This window comes from Coregonus clupeaformis, chromosome 13 (assembly GCF_020615455.1).
Source record: "Coregonus clupeaformis isolate EN_2021a chromosome 13, ASM2061545v1, whole genome shotgun sequence".
In the NCBI taxonomy this organism is placed as follows: Eukaryota; Metazoa; Chordata; class Actinopteri; order Salmoniformes; family Salmonidae; genus Coregonus; species Coregonus clupeaformis.
In genome coordinates this window covers 18,841,935-18,858,650 of record NC_059204.1, presented here as the reverse complement: position 1 = coordinate 18,858,650, position 16,716 = coordinate 18,841,935, and the positions used below count along the sequence as shown (strand labels likewise).

At 41.6% G+C, this 16,716-nt stretch overlaps 1 protein-coding gene across 1 annotated transcript in view; it reads left to right on the top strand.

The window, feature by feature from the left end:
- The window catches only part of LOC121578879 (histone-lysine N-methyltransferase NSD2), a gene marked incomplete at its 3' end in the record, with an annotated part of 42,623 nt that extends 26,301 nt beyond the window's left edge, over nucleotides 1-16,322 (top strand). Inside the window, exons 17-23 of the mRNA XM_045224617.1 lie at nucleotides 5,613-5,725; nucleotides 5,852-6,121; nucleotides 7,971-8,087; nucleotides 11,586-11,727; nucleotides 12,033-12,139; nucleotides 12,395-12,596; nucleotides 15,730-16,322. Of these exons, the coding sequence (XP_045080552.1) occupies nucleotides 5,613-5,725; nucleotides 5,852-6,121; nucleotides 7,971-8,087; nucleotides 11,586-11,727; nucleotides 12,033-12,139; nucleotides 12,395-12,596; nucleotides 15,730-16,322 (1,544 nt within the window). The remainder of the gene's footprint in view (nucleotides 1-5,612; nucleotides 5,726-5,851; nucleotides 6,122-7,970; nucleotides 8,088-11,585; nucleotides 11,728-12,032; nucleotides 12,140-12,394; nucleotides 12,597-15,729) is intronic.
- Nucleotides 16,323-16,716: the final 394 nt, after the last annotated feature.

Genomic DNA, 16,716 nt, shown 5'->3' with positions numbered 1-16,716 from the left:
GGACGGACGTAGTCAATATAACCATTTGTTCAGCACTTTTGTAATGTACAGCAACAGAATTCAGAACATGGGCCATTCCTACAGTATTATCCCCAGTATTTAATGATGACATTTCTCTAAAACAGGCTATAGGCTACATGTGTACCACCAAGTCAGAACAGTAGGCTAAATGATGAAGAGGAAAAGGGACCAAATTATTAGGGTGAGGCACATGGGCTACTAACAGCTTACTACACAACATACACTTAGTATTACTTTCTTAGCTACAGTATACATAGCTCCCTGGCATGTTACATCATTTATGCAGCAGCATACAATATTTACAATACATTTTTGGACTCACCTTGTTGTGCTGTGCTCACTTGAATAGGTAGGTGGAATCCCGACTTGGAATTCCGGAGTTGGATGACCGTTTAAAACTATTTTCCGGATTTTCCCAGTCGGAGCTAGTTTTATCCGAGTTCCCAGTTGTCTTGAACTCACTGAAGTATGAGATTTCCCAGTTCCAGGTTTCCAGTTGTTTTGAGCGTGGCAGAAGTCATGCTGGATTGACAGCATGGCCAATGTTGAATGTTTATCCTTTTAAGCTTGGAAAAGAGACCCTTAAACCCAGACTTGGGAACACACACCCACTCACTGAATAGCAGGCTAGTGATTGCTTTGCAATGCTTGCAGTTAGCCACTGATTCCTTCCAAACCACTCATTATTGAATTTGCGTTTTCCAACTTGTTGTGTAATGTCCAATGGCCGATGAGCACCGATACGTTTTATCTATAATTTCTCTTCATTATTTCTCTTCATATGACAAGGATTTAAAAGGATTTTCCAGTAGATTGTCGACTTGATTCATGATGATGACTGCTAGCTTGCTACACTGTAAAAAATTATTTGTTGAATCTACTCAAAATATTATAGGCAACAAAATGACATGTAATATTATTGAGTAGATATTTTCGCTTGTTTCTATGAGTAGATAAGCTTGAGTAAGTTGTTTAGATGTGTTCAAATACATTTAGTAAAGATGATAGAAATAAAATGATTATTTTAAGTTGATTGAACTCAAATAGATCCATGAAATTGTGTTATTTTAACTGAATGATTAATTCTATTATATACTCATTGTTACATTATATATTAATTTAGACCAACTCAGAAAGGTTCACATATTTACTTTGGATTTACTCGATCAGATCACTTAAGAGAAAAGGTATCAGGACACCAGGAAAACCATTTATTTAAACATAAACGGTTTGCAAAACAGCTCTTATTAAACAGTTCAAAAGCAGCAGCAATGATTCTCAAATTATTAGTTGACAAATTACAGAATTGCAATCAACATTGCAGGTACGTCCTGATTGCTGCAGGTAGCCAAAACCCTAGAATTAGGAACTAGAACACTAGCTAGTATAGGATATCTGTGGGCAGAACCATCTACTTAGAAGAGATAGAATGGAGCTTCAACTGCATGGATAACTACAAAAATGGGGGCTCATGGAGGCGCAAATAGCTTGTGTTTGCACTGTGGGATATTTTTCACCCAAAAAAAAGAGAGATGACAACCCCAATAATTATTTAATCTAAACACCTTTACTAGTTTCTTCCTATAACATTTCTCTGTTCACAAACCCTGCCGATGGATGCCACCTATATTACCTTTGTAATATTTTTTTTAAACCATAAATTGTCTAGTTTAGAAGCTTTTTTCAAAAGTTCCCATAAAAGTTCCCAATAGAAATCTGTTCAAAATAAACTACAAGGTTTTGCAGGTAGACTATCAGTTATGCAGGTAGCATTGTGAGGTAATAACAACCATACTGTGCAGACAGACCCTGGTAGAATTTTTAAAATACCTGTGGTAAAATGTTGTTACCTTGATGAAACCTAAAAATTGTAAAACTGATTCAAATGTCAGTATTTCAAACATCAACCGTATGGGAACAAAATTGACATGACATTTTACAATGATATCCTTAATTAAAAACACCTATTTTGTATCTTTGTATACAAAACACAACTTAAATACCGTGGCAGTGAACCTTTAAATCACACCTTGAAGAATAAAAGTGTCTTCCTTAACCTCTAACTTATTTAGCCTAGATCATTGCAGCGGGCCGATCGGAGACGGGGTCCCAGACCGCAATGTGCTCCTGTCCCGCCTCTCAGTGACCATCCCCCGGTAGGCAGAGGCTGGTCCCAGCACAGATTCTGTGCCACAGGCACAGAAGCAGGCCTGTGGTAGAGGACACCGTTCCTGACCTGCTACCAGAAGAAATGAAGGGAGAGAAACGTTCCAGAGGCTCCTCAGCGTTTAACTACGAATGTGTTACAAAGTAACCCTGACATTCAGTCTATGACAATTGTCCTCTGGGCTGTCATTCTGCTTAAGACAGTAGTTTGTTTTTGAGGACTGTCATCTTGACTGTGAGCTTTGAGCAGTCCAGCTCCACAAACAGTTTCTGGAATGTCTCAAACGTGTAATTCAGCTTTTTGGGGTAGCTGAGATTCAGAGCATATGTCATGCCAAAGAAGAATGGCACCAAGCCTTTGCGACACTGCCCAGACCGGTGATCACTTAAGACACCCTCTAGGACGATGCCTATCTCCTCTGGACCATTACTCGCCATGGCACCCTCCTTCTGGATTACATAGATTTTCATGACATGTTGTGCAAGGTCCAGCAGGACATCACCCCCTTCAGCTTCCTGTAAAAAACAATTCCCAAAAATACAGACATTCTTTCAATGTTGGGAACAATTTTACATGGAAATTTAAATCAAGCTGGATTACGAGATGCTCTTATTTTTTATCAGAATGCAGTTAACATTCTCTCTATTTCTCTCTCTCTCACACACACAGGTGATAGAATATTCAGGTCAGAAAATACTTTATTGCCCCCACATGGTAGTCTTTAATGAGGTCACCTCCATCTTCAGCCAGGTAGTCAATCAAGCAACATAAAACCACTTCTCTTGTCAATAGGTTCTGAAACGAGGTATTCAACACAAACCACATACCATTAATTGCTAATTGCTCAGTAACGCTGAACAAAAATTCCTCACTGAACTCACATCATGACCCTGATTTACAATAAAATCACTGTTCTCATTGGATTGAATCTGTGCATGTGAAAGAGTGAAATCTATGCATTCACCGATCCAAGTATCCTATATTACTAAAAAGCATACAATGCTTGGGTAGCAGAGCAGGGCCTGTGGCTTAAATTGCAGCACCGAACATCAGCCAGCTAAATATAAAACAGTGAATTTTCCTGAGAATACTTTACCTGGAGGAGGACATCCAGCACAACCCGCAATCTGTGTCCAAGTGCTCCTCCCTTGGAATGGAATAAGGACAGCAGCTTAGGGGTGTCCTGGTCAAACATGGCCATAAACCTTGGCTCAAGATGCTTTGTGGTGAGCCTCTGGAATTCTTCATTTATCTGAAAGACAAATACTGAAATATCGTCAAGCAAGGCGTAGTGTCCCCATGTGTGACAGAACACTGAGCCAATAATGGTGCAACTAGAGAACATTACCAACCCCTACGCTCCGTATTTTCCGCTCCGTATTTTCCACTGGCTGCTCCACCACCACAGAAAGCACTGAGCTAGGCTGAAACACCTGCATTTTGGAGCTGCCTTACTCAAGAAAGCAAAAAAGAGACCATGTTTGTATGGGGCTTTATTAACTAAATTATTATCATATTTTTTCATTGTTTGCAAACTGATATGTGACACGTACAGTGTTAATGCCAAAATAACATGCAAAACAGGCAACAACAAAAAAGTCAAGACAGATAGAAAGGGAGGCAGACAGGCAGAGTAGAGAGATGAATGTGATTGAAATATAAATAATTTTCATCAGGATATTTTCTACTGTTTTTATTTGTCGGCTTTAGGCCTTTGTATTTTACTTAGTTGATGATGGAAGTTATAGGCCTACTGCTGCGTTGGCCTATAGGCTCTCTGAGTTCTATGCGCTCATTTCTTCAGCCGCCAGTGGATCACAATGTATCAATGTGTCCATATGGCAGAAGCTGGGGCTCTCGCCTTAGTTTAATTTTAACTTAATTTTAATTCAAATTTGTTTGATTAACCACGTGACAATGATTTTGAGAAACAAATATGTTACTATTGAAATGAAACTGTTCCACGAAAATGCACCTATAAAAATAATCCCATGGCACTTATCATAAGAGTAGGGATGTTAACCCTGGTGTCCTGGCTAAATTCCCAATCATGGACACCTAATCATCCCCAGCTTCCAATTGGCTCATTAATCTATTCTCCGCTGTAACTATTCCCCAGGTTGTTGCTGTAAATGAGAATGTGTTCTCAGTCAACTTACTTGGTAAAATAAATACAGATTTCATAATAATGGAGTTATGACATAAGTGGAATAAGGAGCAGCCACTATTTCTCTTGTGTACAGCAGTTACAAGAGGAATTAAAATGCAATTACCAAAGTATTGTGTAACAACATGCTAATAAAATGTCACTCCAAAGGTAATTACAGTGTTATTACACAGGCACAATAACAGTTTAATATTAAGTGTAACAAAATATGGCTAAAAATGCCTTCTTGAATCAACTACAGCCAAGGTTTGAAAATCATGTTAGTTTGTATTTTGAGCAGGGGCGCAACTTTCACTGGGGACCGGGGGAATATGTCCCCCCCACATTCTGAAATTGCATTTTTGTCCCCCCCAGTTTTATCATTGGAATGTGATACAAAACGAGGCAACGGTGTGCTTTAGGACCATGTGGACACCTCTGATCGGTCGGGTAGGCAGTTTGGAGTGTTTATCTGACAACAAAATAAATATATATATTATTATTATTATTATGTCCCCCCAACTTCTAAAACCAAAGTTGCGCCCCTGATTCTGAGTAAACTATTCATTTAAAGATGGTGTAGTGTGTGTTTGAAACAAGAACACTTACCCTCATATGCCTACCTCTGCAGTATTTTCAGGTATCATAAAATGAATTGCAGCTTTCGACCTTTTCAGTGGCATGTTGAGCGTCACGACTAGTTGAGCGTCACGACTTATTCATACTTATCTGTACAAAATATAATTGGTTAATTGGTTTGACTTGATTATTTACACCTGGGGCAATGGACATTCAGGAAAATGGACATTTACAAAATGTTCAGATAGAAATGTATTGTGTAGATCAAATATGACCGTCAGACAGATTGGGAATAGTATAGGAGATTGTGTGTGCTCTATTCATTCTATCTTCAACATGCACTTCCCGATACAGCCCTGCCATTATTTGAAGGCGGCCAATCCAATAGTTTCAGAAAAGTGATCACTTCCTGAGATCTGTATTAAAATATATTTTTTAAGTAGTTGCTTTCAAAGATCTGTATTCAAATAGTTTACAAAAGTAGTTACTTTCTGAGATCTGTATTCAAATAGTTTTGTAAAGTAGTCATTTTATGAGATCTGTATTCAGATAGTTTAAAAGTAGTACTTTTTTGGGATCTGTATTCAAATAGTTGTAGTCGCCTCCAAAGTAACTATTTGTTCCCCCCGTAAAAATAGTTACTTTCCACAAAATATAATTAAAAAGGTTGTTGTTGACTTAATGTTAATCTTTCCCCAGCTTTGGAGGAAGCTGCTAATAGGTTTCTGGAACTGCAGGCAGAGAAAGAACTGAGACAGCTTCAGGAGGACAGGAGGAATGACAAGAAACCCCCTCCATACAGACACATCAAGGTCCTGCAACTGCCACACCTCTTGCCACATAAAATGTATACATTAAGTTAAAGTTTTGAGCTGTAGAAGTATTAGAACATCCCCTTGACATCTTAATTCCTCTGACATCACTCTTCTAACCCTCAGGTGAATAGGCCAATCGGGAAGGTGCAGTTCATCACGGCCGACCTATCAGAGATCCCGCGCTGTAACTGCAAGGCATCGGACGAGAACCCGTGTGGCATTGACTCTGAGTGTATCAACCGCATGCTGATGTACGAGTGCCACCCCCAAGTGTGCCCAGCGGGGGAGAGCTGCCTTAACCAGGCCTTCACCAAGCGCCAGTACAGCCAGGTGGAGATCTTCAGGACGCTGGCACGAGGCTGGGGCCTTCGCTGTGCCCACGACATCAAGAAGGTAAAACATGTCAACTATAGAGTAAATTAAGTAGAGATCAATGTGCCGCCATGAAACTGTATCCCCTGGGGCTAAAACTATATTTTCAAAAAGCTATGGAATTGAAAGGGGACTTTGTTTGATTCCTCTTCAATCCAGACAGATTTAAGTCCCAGCAGACTTTTTTTCTAAAAAATTTACACAATATTTTGGCTGTTAAAGGAATCATCGCCATGTAAAGATCAAGTATAATGACTTTTGAAATGGTAATCAGTGCTATGTTAATCTAATCATGAAACTATAAAGAGACGAAGCCCTCTCATCAATAGCCATCATGGCTTTGAAATATTGATTTGCACAAGTCTGTCTATGATCTTTACATGTAAATTACCCTTTCAAAAGTCAGTTAGGCCCAAGAGAGTTCTCAGATGAATCCAAGAGTCAAATCCAAGAGTTCAATCTTTGAGTAGTAGAATGATTAGCAGGGTTGAAAGTAGATTTCATTTCTTACCGGTACAGGACACCCAAGTATACTACAAAAATGACAGGGTAGCGTACACTGCTGACACTGACAAACAGATCAATAAAAACGATGTTGTCTGATCCATTTAATCGGCCTACGAAAAGGGGAGACACAAATACACTATGACATCCATCTAACCTGGAGGAGGAAATGATTGTCCAAAAACAAACAAAAGTAGCACTGACCCAATGATAAAGACAGTGAATATGCACACTCACCGGGGATATGGCTGATGTTCTCCGCTGGTGCCAATAAGATAGGCTACTGTTCGATCAATTAAGTTAAGAATTTTGATAAAGACAGATTGGAGTCTTTTCATTGTCATCTCTTTACAGCAATAGCCATTTGCTTTCCAAACAGCTTTTCCGCGATTGTATTTTTAAATATTGCGATATGCCTGGCTGGGTCTCTCTGACTTTCACTGACATTCGCAACTCAACAATCTATTTGGTATTTGCAGTGCGCGCTGCCCAAATTGCGGGCCCTTCCGACTGTAGACTATGTGATTTAAAACATTTAAGCTAATGGTCATCTGTGGCCAAATCATGCTTTCTGGTGTAGTAGCCTATGTTGAATGATTTTATTTATTTCTGTATAGACAGGAGTAAGCTAATTAGGCTATATAATGTCAATTTAATAACATTTACTTTAGGGAAACTTAGCTTCCCCTAGCCTTAAGGACACGCCCCCTATGCCTTTTAATGTGGCATAAACACAACCAATCATGATTTTTTCAGCTGATTGTCAAACAGTCACTTAACAAAGGCACTCCTGTAGGCTACCCAAGCACATTGAAACTTGAAACATTTGTCCACTCACCAAATAATTTCAGCATCCAAACCCCAACAGTGCACTGTGCACCTGCAATTTGATGAATGGAAAGAGACATCAGTTACAAAACACCTACAGTACATGTATTGATTACATTCTGCGATTGTCATTAGGCCTACGCTTGTAGCCTGAATTGATGCATCCACTGTAGTCCACGCGCGCCTCGGTCTCGGCCACTCATCTCCGCATCTCGGCCACTCATCTCTGCCTTGACTAAATGTAAGTGTTCTCCTCGAACCACAACGCAATTTGGAGCGTATACAGTCAATTCGCGAATTTGTCATGCGGCTGACATACAGTAATGTTAAATCATGTTGTAATAGCCTATCGTTTTCTGGGACTGTTGTATTAATTGTGATAGGCTCACATTTTACCGTTACAGCGTACCCCCACTATTTATTTTGCCGGGGACGCCGTACCAGACCGTACCACCTTACTTTCACCCCTGATGATTAGTATTAGAATGAGTGTTCCACTGTATCTCTCCTTCTGACTGTCATGGTTGTGTGTTCTCAGGGGGAGTTTGTGAATGAGTACGTAGGAGAGGTGATCGATGAGGAGGAGTGTCGGGCCAGGATCAAACACGCCCAGGATAACGACATCTGTAACTTCTACATGCTGACTCTGGACAAGGTGGGGTTCAGGAGTCAGGACTTAAAGGTCCAATGCAGCTGTTTTTATCGCAATATCAAATCATTTCTGGGTAACATTTTAGTACCTTACTGTGATTGTTTTCAATTAAAATTGTCAAAAGCAAACAAAAATAGCTTCTTAGCAAAGAGCAATTTCTCAAGCAATAATTTTGCTAGGACTGTCTGGGAGTGGTCTGAGTGGGGAGGGGAAAACTGAAAACTAGCTGTTGGCAGAGAGGTTTGGAACTCTTTTTCTTATTGGTCTATTAACTAATGTACCGCCTGGTGATGTCAGCAGGCAGGCCAAAACTCCATCCCACCAAAACAGGCTGAAATTTCAGGCGGTCTTTTCAAACAGCTCTTATACTAAAAGGGCATAATCATCATTTTCACAATTTCACAGTATTATTCCAACCTCATAGTGTGGAAATATACACAGTATAAAACACAGGAAGATCAAGTTTTTTGACTGCACTGGTCCTTTAAGTGTAGAGAGATGCATTCCCACAGGCATCCTGCAGCCCCGACAGAGAGCATTGCAGCGTGCTGCGGGCGGGAGCGGGTGGTCAGACAGACAATTTTGGGATGAAAATACTTTTGGGTCCCGCAGATTATTCCGAACAGTTTTCTTTCTGTTTTGTATGTGTTATCTATTGTATTAAAAACACCTCTTTGGCGCACTATTCACAAACTGTCATAGGATAATTTTTCTTAAAGTTCAGTAGCCTACCTCTCCTTTCTTGTGTTGGGCGGCGTGCAAAATCAAATGCGCCTATTCGTGGTCTCAATTAAATAGTCTGTAGGGTAGGCTATATGCATGGGTGGAGAAGCACGCACAGTTGTCTTTCCATGAAAATGTACTTCCTAAATATGGTAGGCTATAGTTTTGGCTCCGACATTGACTGGAAATAAATATTGATAACACATTTATTTGTGTCTGCCTGCAAATTGTCCGGTCCTATCAAATATATGACAGATTATTTCAAAACGTTTGTCTTTGTTTTGTAGGCTATTTGTTATCTATTGTATTAAAAGCACCTCTGTTGCAATATTTACAAACTCTAATAGCCTAATTCTTGCTGATTGACTGTACTTTCAGTGGCCTACATTTCTTCTCTTTTGTTGGGCGTGCGAGATCAAGTGTGCATGTATGTGTGGTCTCAATGAAATAGCCTGTAGACTAGACTGTATTGGCGGAGAAGCACAGCACAGCACTGTATAAGCAGGGGGAGGAGGGGGGGTTCTACTAAGCTACAAGGATCATTTAGCTATTTGATTTAGAATTTTAAGACGCCTTGAAGTATCAAAAAATATATATATACAAATTATTTGATTTTTACTGCTATTAGCCCATACAAACGCATTGAATAACAGATTCACTACATGGAACAACAGATAGTCCCCCCCAAAAATCTAAAGGAAGTTTGTTCTGACGTGTCTGTCCTATATCTAAGAGATATAAGAAAGATCAAGAAACATTTGTAAAAAAAAATGTGTTGTTAGTTTTTTTGTTTTTTATTTAACCCCTTATTTTTTACATTAAACAGTCTCCATATATACTGTACTGCCATTAACTTTTTCAACTGGTACCGGGGGACCTTCAGACGAGTCTTGTGAGGGCTGTGGGCATCCTAGAGCAAAACAACTGACATGTACGTGTTTGTGAGAGTCTCATATTAGTGTGTAGCCCAAACTGTTTGGACTCTACAGACAATTTTGTGAGAAGACAGATTTTGGGGGTTTGTCTCATGGTCTGAAAAACACTGCTCTAGCTCTGTCACCTTTCACTGCAGATGCGGAAGTGTGACATTGGCAGATGCGGTGGATTGAGACGCATCCAATGCAAAAAAACATATCTCTAGCTTAAACTGACAGATTTTTACGTTTTTAAAATTTATTTTGCTAATTTGATTTCCGCTGGGGCGCAGACATCGACTCTAGGTCTCTAAATTCCTAAATATGGTAGGCTATAGGTTAGACTCCGACATTGACTGGAAATAAATATTGATAACGCGTGTATTTTACTCTGCTTGCAAATCGTCCCACTCCTAAATGTAGCTCAAGTAGTCAAGTGTCCACTCTACTAAATTTCGCCACAACTACTCTCTTTCAAACCACATCTACACTATTGGCTGATGTAGCCCAATAACACTGATTGCCTAATATAATAATGATGTAGCTCAGTTGGTAGAGCATGGCGTTTGCAACGCCAGGGTTGTGGGTTTGATTCCCACAGGGGGCCAGTATGAAAAATTTAAAATTAAAAAATAACTGTAAGTCGCTCTGGATAAGAGCGTCTGCTAAATGACTAAAATGTCAAATGTAAATGATAATGGGCCACGTGAGAATATCTGGTATTTTAACCTATAGTTTTTTTTGCACATTTTGATTTCGACTAGGTTGGCAAAATTGCTGGAACCGGGGCTGCAAAGCAAGTCGGTCACATACACCTAAAATAACATTGCGGGACTGCAGAAGGGTTCGGGACCAGTTCTTGCGGGAGGGGTTGTTGGGAGTTGTTCGCTGCCCTGGCACCCCAATGGTGGAACAAGCTCCCTCACGACGCCAGGACAGCGGAGTCACTCACCACCTTCCGGAGACATTTGAAACCCCACCTCTTTAAGGAATACCTGGGATAGGATAAAGGAATCCTTCTACCCCCCCCAATTGTAAAGTGGCTATCCCACTGGCTATAGGGTGAACGCACCAATTTGTGAGTCGCTCTGGCTAAGAGCGTCTGCTAAATGACGTTAATGTGCCCTTGAGCAAGGCACTTAACCCTAATTGCTCCTGTAAGTCGCTCTGGATAAGAGCGTCTGCTAAATGACTAAAATGTAATGTAAATGAGTCAGAAAATAAGTCAGAAGTCTCTCATGGGACTGTCTCTTGGCCTGAAGTTTTCTCTGTAATCTTATGACCTTTAACTATGATTTATGTTACCAGCTACAGGAAGTTGTCATGGGTTATTAAAGCTGTAATATGTACATTTTGGGGCGACCTGACAAAATTCACATAGAAATGTGAGTTATAGATCTGTCATTCTCATTGAAAGCAAGTCTAAGAAGCAGTATTCTATGCTTCCCGTTCTTAAGTTTCATTTTTGCGTGTTATACTTTCGGGTTTGTACACCAGTTTCAAACAGCTGAAAAAAAAATATTTTTGGTTATGGAAAATATATTTCACAGTGGTTTAGATGGTACAATGATTTTGTACACAATGACTGCTTGTTTTGTCACATAAACTGAAATTTGGCTACTATTAGAATTTTTGCAACCAGGAAATGGCGGAGGGATATCTGCATATTGCACCTTTAATGCTATTGGTTGTTATAAGTTATTATCACTACTATTGACCATTTCTTGGTTTCTTGTTTTAAGAGGATTCTCTTCGTTTTCTGTATTTCACCTCAGAAAATTGCATCTGCTTTGCATGGTAATACAAAGACACCCAAGCAGACATGATGATTGAACAGTGTTGTCCATTTCGGTGTGTTTGTCAGGATCGGATCATCGACGCTGGTCCGAAGGGGAATCAGGCCCGCTTCATGAACCACAGCTGCCAGCCCAACTGTGAGACCCAGAAGTGGACGGTGAATGGAGATACACGTGTGGGGCTCTTCGCTCTCATAGACGTCCCTGCAGGTGAGCGGAGATTTGGCATGAGGAGTTTGTGCTATGTTAAAGCTTTGACTTTTGGCAACACTTTTCATTACATAGGCATTGGCAGGAGAACTATAAGGGTTGCATTGTACCAGTAAAGGAAGAAAAGGAAGTTGCATAATATTTACTAGGGCAAAGTAGTCCATAGGCAGTATATTTACAGTACTAGTCTATTACAAGGTAATTACATAGGTAAATCCAATCAGCAGTTAATGTCCGTCTCTGCATCACTTGTTGTGTATACTGGTTTATATCTGTCCTCTATGGGTCATTCTGCCTGTCTCCAGGCACAGAGCTGACGTTCAACTACAATCTGGAGTGTCTGGCCAATGGGAAGACTGTGTGTAAATGTGGAGCTCCAAACTGCAGCGGCTTCCTAGGAGTCCGGCCAAAGGTGAGAGGAGACACTGGAACAAGATGTTGTTATTGGGTTTGATGACATGATCCACAGAATGAATAAGATACATCATGAGATAATAGAAACAATCTTGATAGCTATTTTAAAATCTCTTTCCACAAATCCAAGGGCACTTGATACAGTAGTCAAAATAGTAGTAGGCAAGGGGAATGAGATATTTGATTGACAGGGGCATCTTCAGTTTGTGTGTCTTTGTCTCTATTTACATCTTGACTCTTCATCCTTCCTCAGAACAACCCTCCAGCAGACGACAAGGGCCGCAAGCTGAAGAAAAAGGTCCAGGCTAAACGGAAGAACAAGATGGAGGTGACCAAGGAGAGGGAGGACGAGTGCTTCAGTTGTGGGGACGGGGGACAGATTGTGTCCTGTAAGAGACCAGGCTGTCCCAAGGTCTACCACGCAGACTGTCTCAACCTCACCAAAAGGCCTGCAGGTCAGTGGCCCAGTTAGGTTCCTGTCAGAGGAAATTATTGAGTTGTTATCATAGCTTGTAGTGGTTTGTTCTATTTCCTCTTTGTTACTGTAGGTTTGTGTGATTGGAGAATTATATACAGTTGAAGTCGGAAGTTTACATACACTTAGGTTGGAGTCATTAAAACTCATTTAGCTATTTGATTTTGAACTTTAGGTATACCAAAAAAATATTGGATACAATAATAGAATTTGGCCTTTACTACTATAGCCCAAAGAAACACATTGAATATCACATTCATAAACGGTAAAAAAAAAAACATTTTTGAAGTGTCTGTAGGAGATATAAGAAAGCTCAGGAAATTATATATATATATATATATAACACACATACATATACACACACATATATATACACACACACATATATATACACACACACACACATATATATACATACATACATACATATATACAGTTGAAGTCGGAAGTTTACATACATTTAGGTTGGAGTCATTAAAACTTGTTTTTCAACCACTCCACAAATTCATTGTTAACAAACTATAGTTTTGGCAAGTCGTTTAGGACATCTACTTTGTGCATGACACAAGTCATTTTTCCAACAATTGTTTACAGATTATTTCACTTATAATTCACTGTATCACAATTCCGGTGGGTCAGAAGTTCACATACACTATGTTGACTGTTCCTTTAAACAGCTTGGAAAATTCCAGAAAATGATGTCATGGCTTTAGAAGCTTCTGATAGGCTAATTGATATCATTTGAGTCAATTGGAGGTGTACCTGTGGATGTATTTCAAGGCCTACCTGCAAACTCAGTGCCTCTTTGCCTGACATCATGGGAAAATCAAAAGAAATCAGCCAAGACCTCAGAGAAAAAACTGTAGACCTCCACAAGTCTGGTTCATCCTTGGGAGCAATTTCCAAACGCCTGAAGGTACCACATTCTTCTGTACAAACAATAGTACGCAAGTATAAACACCATGGGACAACGCAGCCGTCATACCGCTCAGGAAGGAGACGCGAAGATGAACGTACTTTGGTGCGAAAAGTGCAAATCAATCCCAGAACAACAGCAAAGGACCTTGTGAAGATGCTGGAGGAAACAGGTACAAAAGTATCTATATCCACAGTAAAACAAGTCCTATATCGATATAACCTGAAAGGCTGCTCAGCAAGGAAGAAGCCACTGCTCCAAAACCAGACTACGGTTTGCAACTGCACATGGGGACAAAGATCGTACTTTTTGGAGAAATGTCCTCTGGTCTGATGAAACAAAAATATAAACTTCTGATAACCAGGTGGCGAATCGCATCTCTGCATGTCTGGCAGACATATCAGTATGGATGACGGATCACCACCTCAAGCTGAACCTTGGCAAGACGGAGCTGCTCTTCCTCCCGGGGAAGGACTGCCCGTTCCATGATCTCGCCATCACGGTTGACAACTCCGTTGTGTCCTCCTCCCAGAGTGCGAAGAGCCTTGGCGTGACCCTGGACAACACCCTGTCGTTCTCCGCTAACATCAAGGCGGTGACCCGATCCTGCAGGTTCATGCTCTACAACATTCGGAGAGTACGACCCTGCCTTACACAGGAAGCGGCACAGGTCCTAATCCAGGCACTTGTCATCTCCCGTCTGGATTACTGCAACTTGCTGTTGGCTGGGCTCCCTGCCTGTGCCATTAAACCCCTACAACTCATCCAGAATGCCGCAGCCCGTCTGGTGTTCAACCTTCCCAAGTTCTCTCACGTCACCCCGCTCCTCCGCACACTCCACTGGCTTCCAGTTGAAGCTCGCATCTGTTACAAGACCATGGTGCTTGCCTATGGAGCTGTGAGGGGAACGGCACCTCCGTACCTTCAGGCTCTGATCAGTCCCTACACCCAAACGAGGGCATTGCGTTCATCCACCTCTGGCCTGCTGGCCAGTCAAAACTGTTCGCTGCTCTGGCACCCCAATGGTGGAACAAGCTCCCTCACGACGCCAGGACAGCGGAGTCACTCACCACCTTCCGGAGACATTTGAAACCCCACCTCTTTAAGGAATACCTGGGATAGGATAAAGTAATCCTTCTACCCCACCCCCCTAAAAAAATAAAAAAAATAAAAAAAAATTGTAAAGTGGTTATCCCACTGGCTATAGGGTGAATGCACCAATTTGTAAGTCGCTCTGGATAAGAGCGTCTGCTAAATGACGTAAATGTAAATGTAAATAACTGTTTGGCCATAATGACCATCGTTATGTTTGGAGGAAAAAGGGGGTCGCTTGCAAGCCAAAAGAACACCATCCCAACTGTGAAGCACGGGGGTGGCAGCATCATGCTGTGCGGGTGCTTTGCTGCAGGAGGGACTAGTGCACTTCACAAAATAGATGGCATCATGAGGAAGGAAAATGATGTGGATATATTGAAGCAACATCTCAAAACATCAGTCAGGAAGTTAAAGCTTGGTCGCAAATGGGTCTTCCAAATGGACAATGACCCCAAGCATACTTCCAAAGTTGTGGCAAAATGGCTTAAGGACAACAAAGTCAAGGTATTGGAGTGGCCATCACAAAGCCCTGACCTCAATCCTATAGAACATTTGTGGGTAGAACTGAAAAAGCGTGTGCGAGCAAGTAGGCCTACAAACCTGACTCAGTTACACCAGCTCTGTCAGGAGGAATGGGCCAAAATTCACCCAACTTATTGTGGGAAGCTTGTGGAAGGCTACCCGAAACAATTTAAAGGTAATGTTACCAAATACTAATTGAGTGTATGTAAACTTCTGACCCACTGGGAATGTGATGAAATAAATACAAGCTGAAATAAATAATTATCTCTACTATTATTCTGACATTTCACATTCTTAAAATAAAGTGGTGATCCTAACTGACCTAAAACAGGGAATTACTACTAGGATTAAATGTCAGGAATTGTGAAAAACTGTTTAAATGTATTTGGCTAAGGTGTATGTAAACTTCCGACTTCAACTGTACCTGACGTATTTCATGCATTTTCACTGTTCGACGTCTGTCAGAACACTGGTTAGCAGTCTCAGTGTGCTGATTACTTTTCTGTTACTGCTGATGCAGAGTTGTGTCTGACTGCCTCTGTCTGAGATACTGTGTCTGACTGCCTTCTCTGTGCTGCAGGTCGGTGGGAGTGCCCGTGGCACCAGTGTGACCTGTGTGGTAAGGAGGCGGCCTCCTTCTGTGAGATGTGTCCCAGCTCGTACTGCACAATGCACCGCGACGGCATGCTCTTCATCTCCAAGCTGGACGGACGGCTGTCCTGCAGCGAACACGACCCCTGTGGACCAGACCCCCTGGAGCCAGGGGAGATCAGGGAACACCTACCCGACACTGGGGCTATCTCACCAGGCCTGGGGGCTAGTGTTGTACCCCCTCCTGCTGCTGACGTGGCTGGTGCTGCGGCTACAGTCACTACAAGGGGGACAGGGGACCCCCAACCTATCCCTGGCCCTGAGTCTTTCTCCCCTCTCCCCATCTCTGGTCCCATCTCTGGCCCCATCAGCACCCCTCTACCCAGCTCTGAGGCCATCGATAGCTCTCACCTATTCCTTCCCCAATACTCACCCATCTCTTCCTACGGAGATGAGAAAGAAGAAATTGAGGATCCTTTTGGTAATGAAGAGGGGGATGGAGAGGGGATTGAGGGAGAGTTGGAGGATGGAGAGATGGAAGGCTTAAAGTTGAAAGATGAAGAGGATGAGGAAGAGGAGGAGAAAGAAGAAGAGGAGGGGGAGGAAGAAGAAGAGGAGGGTGAGGAAGAAGAGGAAGAGGAAGAAGAGGAGTAAAGACCTATGTCCTTTTTCAACAACTCTCTGCATCCTGGCTTATCATTCCACACAGTCCCTACAGGGGGAGACACGGACAGTGGCCAACCAAGCCACAGAATAGCCTTGTCAATCACTGTTCTTATTGTCCGGTGAGCATGTGATTGGCCTGAAGGCCTGCCATGGAGGGGAGAAGGGCTACATGCTTGTTCTTGAGGGTGGGACTGAGCTCAGCATCATGTAGATTCACTCATCTTTGTATATAAGGATCCATGTACAGATGATTTATAGATCTGTGAATTTACACACAGCCTTGTTCATGCAGACCCCTGAGAAATAGCAG